This window comes from Rhinolophus sinicus, linkage group LG04 (assembly GCF_036562045.2).
Source record: "Rhinolophus sinicus isolate RSC01 linkage group LG04, ASM3656204v1, whole genome shotgun sequence".
NCBI classification, from domain to species: domain Eukaryota; kingdom Metazoa; phylum Chordata; class Mammalia; order Chiroptera; family Rhinolophidae; genus Rhinolophus; species Rhinolophus sinicus.
Genome location: NC_133754.1, coordinates 93,749,409 through 93,765,980, shown reverse-complemented (window position 1 = coordinate 93,765,980; position 16,572 = coordinate 93,749,409). Strand labels below are relative to the sequence as shown.

General features: G+C 31.1%; 1 protein-coding gene and 1 long non-coding RNA gene across 11 annotated transcripts in view; one reads left to right on the top strand and one right to left on the bottom strand.

Moving 5' to 3' along the window:
• Positions 1 to 16,572, top strand: part of NBEA (neurobeachin) — a 661,793-nt gene that overhangs the window by 192,162 nt on the left and 453,059 nt on the right. For all 7 annotated transcript variants that reach the window (XM_074330026.1, XM_074330024.1, XM_074330023.1 and 4 more), the window contains exons 23-27: positions 495 to 712; positions 2,942 to 3,095; positions 10,241 to 10,421; positions 12,421 to 12,551; positions 15,659 to 15,766. In XM_074330026.1, coding sequence (XP_074186127.1) covers positions 495 to 712; positions 2,942 to 3,095; positions 10,241 to 10,421; positions 12,421 to 12,551; positions 15,659 to 15,766 — 792 coding nt within the window. The remainder of the gene's footprint in view (positions 1 to 494; positions 713 to 2,941; positions 3,096 to 10,240; positions 10,422 to 12,420; positions 12,552 to 15,658; positions 15,767 to 16,572) is intronic.
• LOC109449832 (uncharacterized) overlaps positions 1 to 16,572 on the bottom strand; it is a 265,241-nt gene that overhangs the window by 138,537 nt on the left and 110,132 nt on the right. For all 4 annotated transcript variants that reach the window (XR_012495586.1, XR_012495587.1, XR_012495588.1 and 1 more), the window contains exons 3-4: positions 15,406 to 15,456; positions 482 to 674 (exon numbers count right to left, since the gene is read on the bottom strand). This is a non-coding gene — a long non-coding RNA (uncharacterized LOC109449832). The remainder of the gene's footprint in view (positions 1 to 481; positions 675 to 15,405; positions 15,457 to 16,572) is intronic.

Genomic DNA, 16,572 nt, shown 5'->3' with positions numbered 1-16,572 from the left:
TTTCTAACTTCTCAAATGCAACGTTTTTCTAAATTGAAAGATTGTGAGTGAAATTGACTTTGAAGTTAACTTGAATCAGTTCAAGAAACACTTCTTTTAATCTTGTGTTTTTAATTATGATTATTGGATGACAGGCCAGTATATTTCACTTTGCGTATGTGCTCACTTTCATAAGGCAGAAATGTGGTCTAATGTAAAAACTCCATAAACAGGGGTAAAGAGGATTTGGTTTTTAATGTGTATTTTGGTGTTAAACTTAGGTATTTGATTTCCTTGCTTAGCTTCTGAAACTGCAAAATAAAAGTAATGAGCATAGCCTTTTCAGCTCTAAAAGATTCCTGTGCAGGGAATCAGCAGGTGAATAGTGTATGTAAAATATACTAACCTACTAAAGTCATATGCAAAAGATTTACTGACTCACTTTACCACACTTACGTTTTTATTTTGAAAAGTATTTCATTTGTACTTGACAAATGTTCACCTTTTCTCTCTAGGCTGTTCAGGGCCGGTCTGTCACACAGCAAGACAGAGATCTCCGTGTTGATTTAGGATTTCGAGGAATGCCCATGACTGAGGAGCAGCGGCGTCAGTTCAGCCCAGGTCCACGCACCACAATGTTTCGTATTCCTGAGTTCAAATGGTCTCCAATGCACCAGCGACTTCTCACCGATTTGCTGTTTGCATTAGAAACAGATGTACATGTTTGGAGGAGGTAGAAGATTTCTTTTCTATAAATAAGTCTCTGTCACTTAAGAAAATGAATATATTAAATTACTGGCATGAACTAATTCATAAGTGAATTATATCATTGAATAAATCTTAAAATTAAATTCATTAAAAATAATCGACTGAAATTTTTTATAAAAACATAAAATATTTTCATAAAGGTTATAAGGCTTGGGGCTCATATCAAAAGGTATTCAAGAACTTAAGCTTAAGACAATTTTGAAATCTGGCATTGCCTGTTCTATATGAAATAAAGTTTTAACAACATCAAAAATTCAGTTTTGGTTCAAAGAAATTTCCACATTTTTTTCTTTTCCTATTGAAATTAACACCACATACTCACTTTAGTTTTACTAATAAGATTATAATGTATATGTACTGTTGAAATGTAAAATCACCTTATGATGCTTATTTTTAGAGCCTGTACCATTTAGGTGGTTAGTGGTTATCAGTTCAAATATAATCACTTAAAGAAAATGAAATCTACATTATTTAAATCATTACCTTGCCTCACTTTCAATTTAATTTTTAATAGCAAATACATGACAAATTAATCAATTATGAGAGTATGTCATTTATATGTGCAAACATATAAATTAGGAAGTTGATGGCTCTAATTAACAGAGTTCTCCACCATCAACGACAGTCAGTGGCATGATATTCTCAGGACAGAAATGCCACTCTGCTTCTCACAGTTTTCCTTGCAAGATTCAAGGGGGCTGCTTCAGCTTTCAGCACCAAATCCATGTAGGACACTTTCCCAAGCTAGAGGGCAGGGGCTCTTCTTCTTGCTCCGTTTCCTTCTTCCCTTTGTTTTTCTCCTTGCATCCTCCTCTCTCTCTTCTTTCTTTTTCTCCTCCTCCTCCTCCTCCTGAAAGAAGCCTCTCAAGAAATCCTCCCCCTCCCCGCATGTCTCATGTGCCAGCAGGATCATATGCTCTCCTCTAAGTCAATCAGCAGCCAGAGGATTGGGATTACAATGGCTGGCCCATACAAAGCAACACTAGTTATCTGGTGTGAAGCCGACCTTTCCTATACCTGACCCAGTTCAATAACAGAACAAAATCTAGATGATGTTAGCAGAAAGGAAAGAATAACTTGTGGAAGCAGCCAATGTCTGCCATAGAAAGTTGGTACTTCTGATTTTATTTGATCAATTTGTCCTTAAGTCTACTCATGTATAAAAACAAAGGTCTTTTTATTGCTAGTGTTGTTATATGCCAAATTACCTACGTATGGTAAATAAGGAAACTGGAATACATGACATACATCACTGTTAACACGAATATCAGTGTGTGAAAATATATAGTGTAATTTACTAATTACAATATTAGTAGACCCCAAGTGAGTGATACTCAATTTTCCTTCCATTAACATACTGTGTGTCTTTTTTTTTCTTTCAAGGGCTCTCATAAAATTCTCCAAACACATTTTTTATATAATTTAAATTTTTAAAAAGATTGCACTTTGTATTTAGGACAAGGGAAAACATCTTGAGATCTAAGATATAATAGATGCTATTTTACAATTCCAAAGACATGAGAATCATGGACTTAAATTTGATCGTGGAGTAATTTCTGTTTTTCTCATTAGAAAATATTAGTAGTTCATATTCTTGACTAATACCAAACTAAAGCAGCATAGTTCTCTGAATATCTGCATAGCATGTTTTGTATGGGAAAGCTCCACTGCTGATCTTTGAGGTCTTTTCTCTTTTTTATTCAATAAGTCCTTGAATTTTTACTAATTTATACCCCCCTATCATGTCACTTCTGTGACTAGCAGTATACATTTTCTCATTATGGCTGGTCAGAGGTAGGGGCTGCAGGCTGTTGATGTAAGAAACTTAAACTGCTTAAAAGGCAGTAAAACGTTCACTTAACTATCCAGTTCTGCCTTTCACCACAAAACAAAAAGCTTTGGCAAAAATAAATTTTTTTACCCAAATTCATTGACCTAGTCACATGTCTTTGAATCTGGCTATTACATTGTGTTTTTGTATAAGAAACACTTAGACACAAAATATCCTTGTGTAGCTACATTTTGGTAACATTACATCTCAGTTGTAAATTTTTTTTCTAATAACTTTATTTTAAATTTGCCTAGCTTTTCACTATTTTTCACTTTAAAAATGTTATTATAAATAAACTGTCTAAACTTCTTATTCTTAAGCCAAGAAACTGTTCATGTGTTTTGTTTTTCTGCTATTTTTTAGCCATTCCACAAAGTCTGTAATGGATTTTGTCAATAGCAATGAAAATATCATTTTTGTACATAACACAATTCACCTCATTTCCCAAATGGTAGACAACATCATCATTGCTTGTGGAGGAATTTTACCTTTGCTCTCTGCGGCTACATCACCAACTGTAAGTACTTTGCCTCCATCTAGTGGTTATATTTTATAATTACATGACTATCGCATGCCAGTTGTTTTCTGTATTGTAAAACATGGATTTTAACAAGACAAGTTCATCTAAGGAAACTTTTAACCATATGAAGTTATATTTATAAATATATACTTACATTTATATTTCTGCTTCTTTTATTTGTCAGTGTTGGGTTCATACGTGTATTTATGAAAATATTTCTCTGATAATTCTGATGAATACTTCTTAGGAAGAGCCATAACTCAATGATTTAATTTTATTTTCTATATATTGTTTATCTCTTCAAATATAATAAATTCTTAAAATTCTTGTTCTGTAAATCCTGAAGTACTAAATACAAGTATATATTTATTGTATCGAATTAGAGTCATGAATCTAAATTTAGAAAAAATCATTATTAGATATGCAAAGTCTCATGAATTACTTGAAAATTATTCCTAAACTTAATATTATTTTAAACTACATATAGGAGTTTTACCTGCCAGTTCTCTGAGATTGCTCTTAAAGCCAGCAATTTTCTTCCAAAAAGGGAACCAAAGTAATTTTTCTTAGAGTGTTTCTTATTTAAACCTTGGGCACCTCAGATAGAAAGAATGTAAATAGCACACCATTTATATGCTATTTTCTTAAATTTCATAATCCTTAAAAGCCTCAGAAAACTTGATGTTAGTCACATGGCCTCTAACAGCATTTTTATCTGACTTTATTTACTGGTTCAATATTTATTTTTTAAAATACAGCTTTGGCTCTCTTTCTATATAAAACATTGAAGTGTTTATAAAACACAGTAATCCATTGTAAGGATAACATTTGTGTGGTGCTGTTGCAGTATCATAGTTTGAAAGGCATTTAATGTTAATTGTATACGTCATTTAAAATACGATAGGTCAATGCTAAGTTTATATTTTAGTTGTCACCTTAAAAAATATCTCTGATCTGTATATCAGAAAACTCAACTGTATAGCTACTTGCTGAGATGGGAAAGAATAGAGAATTGTGCTTCCCATATACCTGTGTTCTTGCTACTGTATTGGAAACTCATCTTTAAGCCCCTAAAATATGCTTTCTCCAGAGGGAAGCCTGCTGTTTTCTTAAGATGTCTTTTACTTGGTGAGATGGTGTTTCCAAATTGATCTCTGGCTTTATTTAATCATTTACAAGCTTTTTCTCCATGACTCTTTTTCTTTCACTATTCTTTTGTCAATGCCACCACCCCCAAATCATCTTTGAAACTTAAATATTAGCAGCAAAAGATTGTATTCTCAATAGTCCTTTTCCTCACAGGCACATATAGTTCAGTTTCATCTATGAACTTTCTCAAAGTCTACAAAGGCAAGCAGGTTAGTTCAGGAGCAAGGACAGCAGGACAGGTCGTCATGGGGGCTTTCATGAAATTATTTAATGGAAATAGAAATAAATATCAGTATCATAGTATAATATTGTAGTGTGAAACTTTAGTACTTATTACCATTGGAAATTCAGCTTAGAGTTTAAGGTAAATTCATTCTGTCCTATTATACGTTGAACTTGAATTTTACTTACTGAAGCAAGGAAATGGAGCTAGGAAGAAAAATGGTTGATGGTGTCCACATAGTGCAGTTATCCTGTGAGATTGGTGTAACATCCCTTCTCTACAATCTCTGATTTCCTCTGGTGATTTGTACCAGATGCCAGTAAATTGAGAATTGTGTGTGATTTTCAAAATGAGGCAGGGCACATTTTTTCCCCTTCTGTACATTAAAAACTGAGTAAATCAAAAGTTTTCCTCCTGACATTTTTTTCTTCATATAAATTTTGTTTTAGTTCTTATAAATAAATTATTACTTGTTGTCCAAAACTTTTAAAAGGTTGTATTGGAATTCACTTTAAATGTATTATTATTTTAAAATTTTATGCAGGGCAGAAAGTGGTCTTTATATGAATTTAGTAGTAGGTATTAAAATTTGTATAGGTTTGACATATTCACATTATCAAATAGTCTTCCAAATGTTAAAGCTAAAATGTCTCTATCAAAGTAGAGTACATATTTAATTAATAAAGTATATTATCAATTAACATTATGAGTAATATACTATTTCACTTTCCATATTTGCTTAGTTTTTATTTTATAACGAATGTACAGTAAAGATAGTGACATTTTGAGGTACTTATTACCTGTGCAGTTTTGACCACTACAGTTTGGAATTTGAAACCAATTATTGTCTAGACTGTTTTCTATAGACTTGGGAATTCATTCAGTTGTAAACACTTTCCTTCATTGTCTCTGTCTCCATATTTCTATTCTTTTGATCCATTAGCTGATTGTATCTATTGCTGGTTATACAACATAGCTGATTATGTGTTCTTTGATTAAATTGCTCCCTTAAAAGAAACAATCAGAACCTTCTCTCACTTTATACTGGTAGAAACATGGTTGGTGCTGACTGCGAGTGTTGTTTTCTGTTCAATGATTGTATAATATTCTTGTTAAAGATTGTAATGTAGCAGAGGGAAAAAAGGAAGGAGGAAGGTGGATAAAGAAGCAAATTACAAGATAATGCAATTTGGAAGATACGGAGCTCTTTGACTTAGTTTTAAAATATGAAAAACCAGAAGAGAACTTTGGAAGGAATAAGTCCAAAAAGGAAACATTGATTGATGATATACAGATTATCGAAGGGAAACATTGTCATGTAGATGCCACTGGAATTTTAAGCCTAGATATATAAAGAGAGATAGAAACATTTGAAATTAATGTTTGAGTGATCTGGTAATTTTAAGTTTGTGGAGTTTTTTAAAATATGCATGCATTATATACAGATATGCATTTAATGAAAAAATATGCTATTGTATATAAAAGCAGCCATAGACAGTTACTTAAAGGAATAGGTATGGGTGTGCTTCAATACAACTTTATTTATAAAAACAGGCAGTGGGGCAGATTTGACGTGTGGGTCACAGTTTGCTGACCACTAACTTGGAGCATAATCTTCAAATAACACAAATATCAGAGTACCTGTATAATGTTTTAGTGTGAAAACTTTATTATTACTGACCATTGAAAATTCAAGTTAGAGCATAAGATAAAATCTATTCTTTCCTATTAAACAAGAATGTGAATTTGACTTACTGAACATTTATTGAAGTTTAATTTTTAAAAACAATTTCATTGAATGTTGCAGTCATTATGTTCTATTAGGAGATACGTAACTTTTCACTCTCAGCCATACTCATTATTTTTAGCATTTGACATATCTAATGTTGAAATTGTATTTAATTTTGAGAGGGTAAGTAGAATGCTAAATACTCTATAGATACTTATTTAAAAAGAACATGGCACAAAGCTCAACCCAGGAATGTCTTTCACATTTCTCAGTATAAATGTGGATCTCAGATAATGTACTCCTTATAATAAAAAACAGACATATTTCCTGTTATCAGTGAGACTAAGATATGATCTTTTTGAAGTTAAATTTTAATATAAGGCATATGGGTTTTAGCATGAGATAACTCTTGTATTTTAACCTATTTTCTACAACTTACTAGATATGACCTCAACCTCAATTTCTTCATTATTAAATAGTGTTAATTATACTTACCCTTTAGGGAGTTTGTGAAAATTGTTAAGTAATATATGTAAAGTGCTCTAGATGAAGAAGGCTCTTTAGTTCTTTTGGCACTGTTTTCAGAATTGCATAATGATAGAAAAATTTTCCCATTTATAAAATAAGCCTGTCGTATTCAGAAGTCTGAAGTTTAAAATAGGATACTTGAGACAATTTAGTTATTAACAGTTTTAATTTTAGTGCTTGGGGCTGAGGTTGGGAATTAGACCCCTTAGGGTGTAATTTGACTGATCGTTGATTTTGGGAAGGGGCATTATTTTTGTTTTGATTTTTTTGGAGTTGCTGTTTCCATGGCTAGTTAGTTGAATCCTTTCATTTATTCTCTATACATTGTTCAAGTTGGTCATCAATGAAAGCAAGGAATTAGAGAAAAAAAATGAGGAGAAGCAATGAATATGGATCAACTACGAATTGAATAATCATTTAATGATTTTAAGTTGACCGTTTTGGTCAACCATCCAGAATACTGAATGATAGAATTAATTCATTGTCATATATGGTTTAATTTTCTGTTGTAGAAAAATAATAGAGACTGATATTTCTGACTTTCCTAATAGTTTCATGATCATAAGAAAGAAGACCAACATTTTTGATAAAAAATGATGACAAGGTCTTAATTTTATTTTATGTTTTCTTGCCTTGTCACAATACGTAGTTAATAGATTTGGGAAAAATATTATTTTTGTTTTGTTTTATCTCATACCACTGATCATATTTTAATATTCTCAGGAAGCTTTTATATGTTTTCCCATACAATATACCATGAAAAAAGTGTATTTTGAAATTTATGCTTACATATATTTATTGTCAAAAATCAGAGAATAGGAATTGTTGACTTTTATTGTGAACTTAATTCTATTAAAATGTTTGAATATATTCAATATAATTCTTAAGATTCTGAAACTGAGTGTAATATCTATGTAATTAGCTTAGTTCACATGCAGACCTCATTTAGTGTATCAATTATAATTCTTTTCTAGCAAAGAAAAGTCATTTTTAAGTTATAATCACTTGAGTAGTCTATTTTTTCATTTACTTATGGGAGGTTGATCTATAGAAAGAGCTCCAAATACTTTAGGAAACAAATTATAACATGTTTCATTAATGAAAATTCTGGAAGTTTGATATAGTTTATTTTCCTAAATTGTTTCGGCCCAAACTAGTACTGAGTTAAGGCTTTTACAGAAACATTATATTAGTTTAATTTTAAAAATGTTTCCTTGGTTATCTGCTAGGAAAAGATATTTATTTTGTAAAATAGAATATGCATAATTTCTAATATATTAACTATATTTACATACATTATATTTTATTTGGTCAGAGTTACTCTAATGAAAAAATAAATAGAAGTCTAAATATTTGATATTTTAATCGTAATTTATAAAATGAATATCTCTTCTGAGAATTTTTGCTTTTAATAAAATAATTAAATATAATTTTTAAATATTATTTTGTGTTTCAATTTTACATTGTATTTTCATTTAATTTTAATAATTTCTTTTTCTTGTACTTTTTTGATCTGTTGTCTGTTTTGTCTAATGCATGTCCAGGGTTCTAAGGTTAGTATTACTTAAGTAATTTTCAGGTTTTCAGTTTTAAATTTTCTTTTTGCTTATTTAAGAAATTTTTGACTTGGTTATATTTTGAGTTTCCATATCATCTTTAACATTAGGCATATCTTCACTATATTTAAAAGATTCATTAAAAGTATTTTTTAGTGTATTGATGAATATCTTACTATCCACAATAATCTTTAGACTAAACTTTTGTAATATAATGAAAACAATATTTCAATCATATGTACAAGCATATGTTACATGGTTCCAATGAAAGGAAATTGGATGGAATATATGTTATTTTAAGATTTAGTCCTAATCGTATGTGAGTGATCTTTATTTTTAAACATATATTATGTTTATATAACATTTCATCAAAATTATAAATTACTTTTATGTAGAATATAATAAGAACTCCATTGTAGGTTATTGTTTGTGTTAAGGATGCTTTTTATTTTAAAATTTTATTTTGTTTAATCAAAAATAGCATTTTTGGCAAAGTATATATACAATTAATAGTTAATGTTGTAATTTCTGTATGTAATTCACTCATTTAAAAATGAAAGCGTAATTTGAAGGTTAGATTTCCTGCACCCCAAAACATTCAAAAATAAGAGCATTACCTAATAAAGTGAATTAGATTTCTAATAATTTAAGGAATTCAAAATGATGAATTTATTTGAGAACATGTATAGATAACCTAAATTTTAGTATTTTGAAAAATTATCCAGAATATTAATAGATAATAGCAATGTCCAGATCTTCCATTCTATTAGAAATCTTATTTTGATAACTGAGATTTAAAGAGGTTCTACATAAAATGAATTTTTTGCTTTTCCTTATAAATTTGTGTTGTGGTCACAGATTTTTAACTCATGCTAGGAAATGATTCTGTGTATCAGTGAGAAGCTAGGAAATAAGGAATCTGCATTTTAAAAATCCAAGCAGTGAATAAATCTAATTTCTTTAGGCCATAGGTACTGAATTGCATAATGTTGTAAATCAATAATTGAAAACAATTTTTTTTCATATTTTCAAGCTCATTTTAGAAACAATGGTTTTACCACTGTTTTGATGTTAAAAGGAAGGATAAATGTTGTTAAATTTTATTCTCCATTTACAATCGAGTATATAGTGCTTTCAGTAGTCACCTATCATTTTTGATACCCATCTTGTACCAAGAAGTGTTTCAGAGGGTTGTTTTTTTTTTAATCATTGTTTCCTGCTGACATTTCCATGCTAATGTGAGCAGAAATGTGTTTAAGTAGAATGATTGGTATAAGCAATGTCAAAAAGAAACATTAAATTGGAGCAGATACCTATTACTTTGTATTTTAGTTTATCATTTGGTGAAGAAGTTAATCAATATAGCTAGTATGCCTATTCTCAGAAAATTTAAACATATTTGTATGTATGAGATCCCTAATGGTTTTAGTTAATTCTCAAATGGGTAAAAAATTGTTCTACATTCTAACTCAACAGTTATGTCATTTTGATGCCAAATGATAGTGCCATATATCTTTCCTATTATTCATCATACATTTATAGGAAAGAAAAATTAACAGCTATTTTTTTTATAAACAAGAGTGAGGATTTTAGGAAAGATCAATTTTATATCTTTGTTAACTAATAAGAGTAAAAGAAATAAAACTAGGGTATATGTATGTGCTATTATTTTTAAAAATCTTTGAGACTTGATCTTTAGTTTGGAATGAGTTTTTGCAAGTAATGACATTTAAATCTAACACTGATTTTAAAACTAGACTTTTCCTTTATTCAAGGATAATTCATAGGTAAACTAATTAAACTGATAACCAGCTCTTATGATATATGGAATTAGATTATAATTTATTCTGTTTGCAAAATATAGTAAATGTACAAAACTACTATTTACCTGTAGTATGTATGTACATGTATTACATTTTCAAATTTAAAAAAGACTTAAATATTTTCCTTTTTGAAGACGGAGTTGGAAAACATTGAAGTGACACAAGGCATGTCAGCTGAGACAGCGGTAACTTTCCTCAGCCGACTGATGGCTATGGTTGATGTGCTTGTATTTGCCAGCTCTCTAAATTTTAGTGAGATTGAAGCTGAAAAAAATATGTCTTCTGGAGGTTTAATGCGACAGTGCCTAAGGCTAGGTAAGTCTGTTATGAATAAAGAATATATAATTACCTATGGGTTCGTATTTTGACACTGTACAGAAAGTATTAATGGTACAAGTTGATGATTATGTAATGTAGAGATAATTATAGAAAATTATAGTATCTTCACAGTGGAGATTTATAGAATTGATCATCTTGAATGGGTTATAATTTGAAATAGAATTCAACGTATTTTGAATTGTTTCAAAATCAATAGAACTATAACATTTTTCATTGAAGTGATTTTAATGTAAATCCATTTATGAATTCTTTTTTGGTAAACTAGTAAGAGAGAGTAGTTTTCCTGGGCCCACACACATACGGTGTCAAAAAATTCAGGACATAGTTTTATACACGTAATGCTCAAAAGATAAATTGTGCCAGTTTCACTGTGTTTTTCAGAGTGAACATTTAACGCTAATAAACATTACTGAACCTATGTTGCTCACCTACTATCTTGTGTTGTAAAGAAAATTCAGCACTGACAACTCTTAGTAATTACTATTTAGATCAGTTCATTAGGCAGAAACCATCCATATTTCTCTTACCTTTCTGTAAAGGGACATTTATTTATACTATTTATAGACTTTGCAAGGGGCCAGAAAGTTACTGTTTACATAGTGCCTTAACATGTGCCTTACACCTAGAACATGAGCAAGGTGTAAGAAAACAAGACATTAGATAGGAAGGAAATTCCTGAGTATGCGCTTTTTACCCATAATTTTTGAAATTATGTAAAAATCTACACATGCGTAACTTCAGGGGAGAAGTTGTTTCTGATCTAAGGAAGGAATAAGAACTTACTTTAAGAATGATGGCATGAAACCTACATTTTTTTGTTTGGTATTTTTTAAAGCCCAAGATGAGAGGAATCTTTCCATATCCATTATAAGAGAGCATGACTACACAGAGATCTCTCTGACAAGAGGTGTGCGGTAATTTACTGTGGGCCGTCATGGTCGTTGCCATGGATGTTTAACAACAGCTGATAGACTGAACATTGTGAGAAAGAGAAATTATTTTTAAATGCCTTAATATCGTGAAACCAGCATTTATTTAGTTACTCTGAACTTTTGTTTCTGAATATATTCCAAAGCTTTACTGCTGATTTTATTTTTATCCTAATAATTCCTGGCAGATCGGTTTTTATTATCCATAGGAATGTTTTATATGTGAACCATAATGAAGTAAACAATTATAAATCAATATGTGCTGTTTACTGTTCTAAGCACTTTACATGTATTAATTTAATTAATCCTCACAACGGTCCTCTAAGGAAGTATGTTTATACTCATTTTACATCTGAGGAAAAGGAGGCACAGACAGTTTAAGCAGCGGGCCCAAGATCACATGACTCATAAGTGGCAGAGCCGGGATTCACTCACATAGTCTGACTCCAAAATGAGTACTGCTTGGTGCTGTACTTTACTGCTTCTTGACATAAGCAGATAAACAAAAGCTTGTACTTATTGAATGCTTATTGACAAAGGCCGTAGACTTTCCCACCATGAAGAAATGTGGGCTTGACCAGCTTAACGTACTCCAATTGCCTGAAATGGGACTGGTGCTCAGTACAGTCTCCAAGGGAGTCAGATTACAGAATAGGAAGTCTTATTATTCAAAAGAATTTATCAGATATGAATATTAGGTTTCTAAAATTTTTTATTCTTAAAATTCAGAATTTAAATGATGGGGGGATAGAATAAGGAAGGGTATATTGAGAGCTTCAGAGGCCTTGGTAATATTCTCTTTCTTCAGCTGGCTGGTAGTACATAACTATTTTGTTTTTATTTTTTAACTACATATATATTTTATATGTACTTTTCATTACTGTATTTTATAATTTTCAAAAATATTTATAGATCTAATTGACTTTAAAAATAATAATGGGATGGAGGAAGCGGAGAGAAAAAAAGGAAAAGAGAACCTCGCAACTTTTTCAGCATGTCAAACTAAATAATTTATATTAGTAATATGCTTTTGGTTTTTTCAATAGTTTGTTGTGTTGCTGTGAGAAACTGTTTAGAATGTCGGCAGAGACAGAGAGACAGGGGGAACAAATCTTCCCATGGAAGCAGTAAATCTCAAGAAGCTCCCCAAAGTATTACTGCCACAGCAGCTTCAAAGGTAACTATTTTCTATGTTAAATATAATTTGCCTCACTTTTTTTTAAGTTTATGAGAACAAATTTCATAGTACTGCTTAATGAAAGAGCAAGGGTTTGGTAATCATGTGGCTGGCTGTAGGCTCCATCCATGCTGGCTTGTTTTCTTCATGATTGTGTCAGCAAGATTACTGAATCTTTCTGAGACTCGCATTTTTGGTTTTAAATGACAATACTAATAATTTCTACTCCATAGGATTCTTAGAAGGATTATAACAGTACATAGCTCTGAAAAGTTCCTAGTTATAACTACTTTTAATACTTACATGTATTTTCACAGAGCTCAACATACATTGACTAATGAATGAATAATAATGAATGAATAAAGCAATATATATTGAATGAATGAGTAATTATCTTTTTAGATGGAATGTGATTTTGGTGATAGACATTCCCATACTATTCAGCAAAAATATATTGAATGCCCACAAAATGAATAAACAGTGTAGAGTATTTTGGGATATACCGATAATTCTCATTCTAAATTAGCTCTATCATATGTTTTAGACACACTATAGACTTCATTCATTTCGTCAGTAGAATCTTTTTTTTTTAACTTTCGGACATTTGCATGAGTTCCTTTTCCTTGAAGTCTCCATCCTTATCTTTCACCCAGCTAAAATCTATTCAACTCTTGGCTGTAGCTTAAGTGCTATTCTGAGGGAAATGTTTTCAGATACCCTCACTGCCCCCCCAGTCTGGGGTAGGTTCTCCTGTTTGATGTTTTCATAAAACCCTGCCTGTCTCTTATCACTCGCTACACTTGTAATTAGATGTTTGATATTAACACAATGATTTATTTGCTCAATAATGAAGGCATGAAGTAGAGGTTTAATTCATTTAAAAAGTTCTCTGGCTTCAAGCTTCCGCAGTTTTCAGGTGGAACAAACACATATTTAGCATATCTATATTACAGCCTCTTTCTTTTTCACTACTGTCAGAGAAACATTCCTAAAATAATTAGATCATATATTATTTTACTGCTCACAAGTCTCCACAGGGCTGTCCGTTGCTAAAAAAGTAAATATAAACACATCAGCAGTAATGCCTTCTGTTATTTCTGTGGCCATAGTCGGCTATATGTCATTTGAGGGCATCTTGTATCTTGTACACTTCGCAATTCCAGAGCTTGTATGGCACCGTGAGTATTTTGTCAAAAGAGCACAAACTCTGGAGTCAGACAGTTCTGAGTTTGTATCCTGGCTCTACCACTTACTGGTTTTGTGACCTAAGACAGATTCCTTAGTCTCCTATGCCTCAGTGTTCCAGTCTTTAATATGGATGTAACTCTTAACTTGCAAGGTGTTTGTATGACATGAAAAGCAGTGATGTATTAAAGTACTTAGTAACTCCTGACATGCAGTGAGCATTCAGTTACTGCTAGTTCCCTTCTCTCTCTAGCAGTTACCCACTCATTATATGAAGTAATGAAATGAATAAATATTAGCATTTTTGAGAGCTTTGATTAAGTACAGGTGGCTGTACTTAATTCAGGAGGTAATAAGGAGTTTTTCAAGACTGTCAAGCCAACCAAGTATTACTCTAATTGTAGAATATGGACAGAAAAGTCCAATGAGAAAGAAACTTATAGTAATTAGCTGAGCTAGTTAGTGTCTCTAACAAGAACCTTGGCAATGAAAAATGGATAATAAGTGATGGATATAGAAATATTAGGGGAAAAAGATAACACATTTCAGGACAGAATCGATGGACCTGGTTGGTGAAATTTTTTTTTACTCCCTGTGTTTATGAATTGTTTTTCATGTGCCACTTTAGTGAGTAAACCATAGTTAATTTAGGTGTGGTAATAACCTGTGTGGACTTGAATGAGTCATGCATCTTCATTGGGTCTCATGTTTTATACTTTCTAAAAAGGAGCAATGATATAAGCTTTTCAAATAAAGAAATCTTTATAAAGATCAAATTACATTATGGGTACAGAAACACTTTGTGAAAGGGTGTGTACATTAAAATGCAATTTTTTTCATTTATGCTGTAAGTTACATACTTTTCATCAATGCTATAAATAATGTTATTTTCTTTAATTGTCCTGTGATAAATATTATTAGCAAATTATTATTTAGATGATATAACTGAGGTTCACAGAGGTGAAGTATCTCACCTAAGATCATATTGCTGGCAAATTTTGGAATTGTAATGAAAACTAAATAACTATCAAAGGAATCAATCATCTTAGTTTAGGAGTGAAATATGATAATTGAGGTCTATAGAGAATTAGAAGAAGGTCTATTTATTTTTAATTACTTAGAGTACTAGCAAGTTATTCTATATGCAGGAATTATATCTGGTACTTCACATATATTATTTAATTTAATTCATGTAATTCTTAACATATTATGTCCACACAATTCTTAATATGTTGTGTAGGTGAAAAATACTAGATTAAGTTTCAGGGAACCTGCCTCTCTCATTAGTTTGCTATAGACACATTGCATAAAATTTGTGGATTTTTGTATCTTCAGTTATAAAAATAATTTTGATGGTAACGATCCTTAATGTATTTTAGCTTTAATTATTAGGGCTATGACTGAATTTTTTTAAGTTTACCTTTTCTGATATTTTGTAGATGATGAGATGCTTATACATATAAAGCTAGAATAATGTAATACAATAATCTCATGTACTATAAATGCATGATGGATAAATGAAATCTGGTAACTCAAAGAGATTTATTAACTAGAGGAATGGAAAGTGAGGATCAGAAAATTTTGGTAATAAGCCCAAGATCACACAGCAGAGATTTGAGCCCGAATTTTCTGAGGTCCAAGATCAGCCTTGTTTCTACCACAGTCTCACCTGATTTTCTGAGTCTGTACTGGTAGCCGTGGTGATAAAGAACACGGGAAACTGTGAAAAGAATAGAGGACAACAGAGAAAGCGTCTTACAATAGAGTACTGTAGTCAATACAATGTTGTCCAGTGATAAGCAGGTAAAGAATGTGGCCAGTTCAATGACGAAATTAGAGGTATTAGAAATTATATTACTATATAAGTTCATGTATTATGGTATTATTTATTTATTTTTTGACAATTCTCTATCTTTTTAAAGACTCCATTAGAAAATGTTCCAGGTAACCTTTCTCCTATTAAGGATCCTGATAGACTTCTTCAGGATGTTGATATCAATCGCCTCCGTGCCGTTGTCTTTCGGGATGTGGTAAGTTACACCTGCTTGATTTCCCAGGAAAAAACCTTCTACTGTCATTTGTGTAAAATAATTTAAATTTTATAAGAAAGTTGCATATTACAGCGGAACATCCCAACGTCAGGAATTGTGGGGTTTATAACGTACTTCTGATTGTAAAATGGTTTAGTCTTAGCTTTCTTTGAAAGCTTATTGATATGTTTTTTTAAATTATGTGAAATTCTGATTTAAGTTATATGTATACAAAGAATAGGGAGAACCTTGAAAAATTATAATTCATTTTATCTTGAATCACCTACTCCTCTCTTTTATTAGTCCTTGCTCCATATCCAGGTACTGAATAATTTATTATCATTAGTGTTACTTGTGTTATGGATAACAGGGATTAATTCATTATGGTGTTACTGGCAATTTTTTTTCAAAAAAGAATCTGCATTTTAAAAATACGGTTGGGAATTTCAGTTAGAAAGGTAGTTTAATAAAGCTTAAGGAAAGGATAGCTTAAGCAGAGGGTTTCATGGAATACTCCAATTATATGATAAGTTACGCAAGGTAAATAAAAATAAGATTGGCCTTTCCACATACTGCATAGAAATATACAGTATTTCACAGCAGATTCAATATTGGCAGTACATCTTTATATAGTTATTATTTACCAGCCACTTTAGATTCTGTTTTTCTTATTTTAATTAATGATTTATGAAACAGAACAAAGTTTATGTTTTAAATTAACATTTAACAATAAATTGGATGGAGTACTTTGTACTTTAGAAAGTGGTTAAAGTCTATTTGAGTCATATAGCATAGTACTGCGCGAT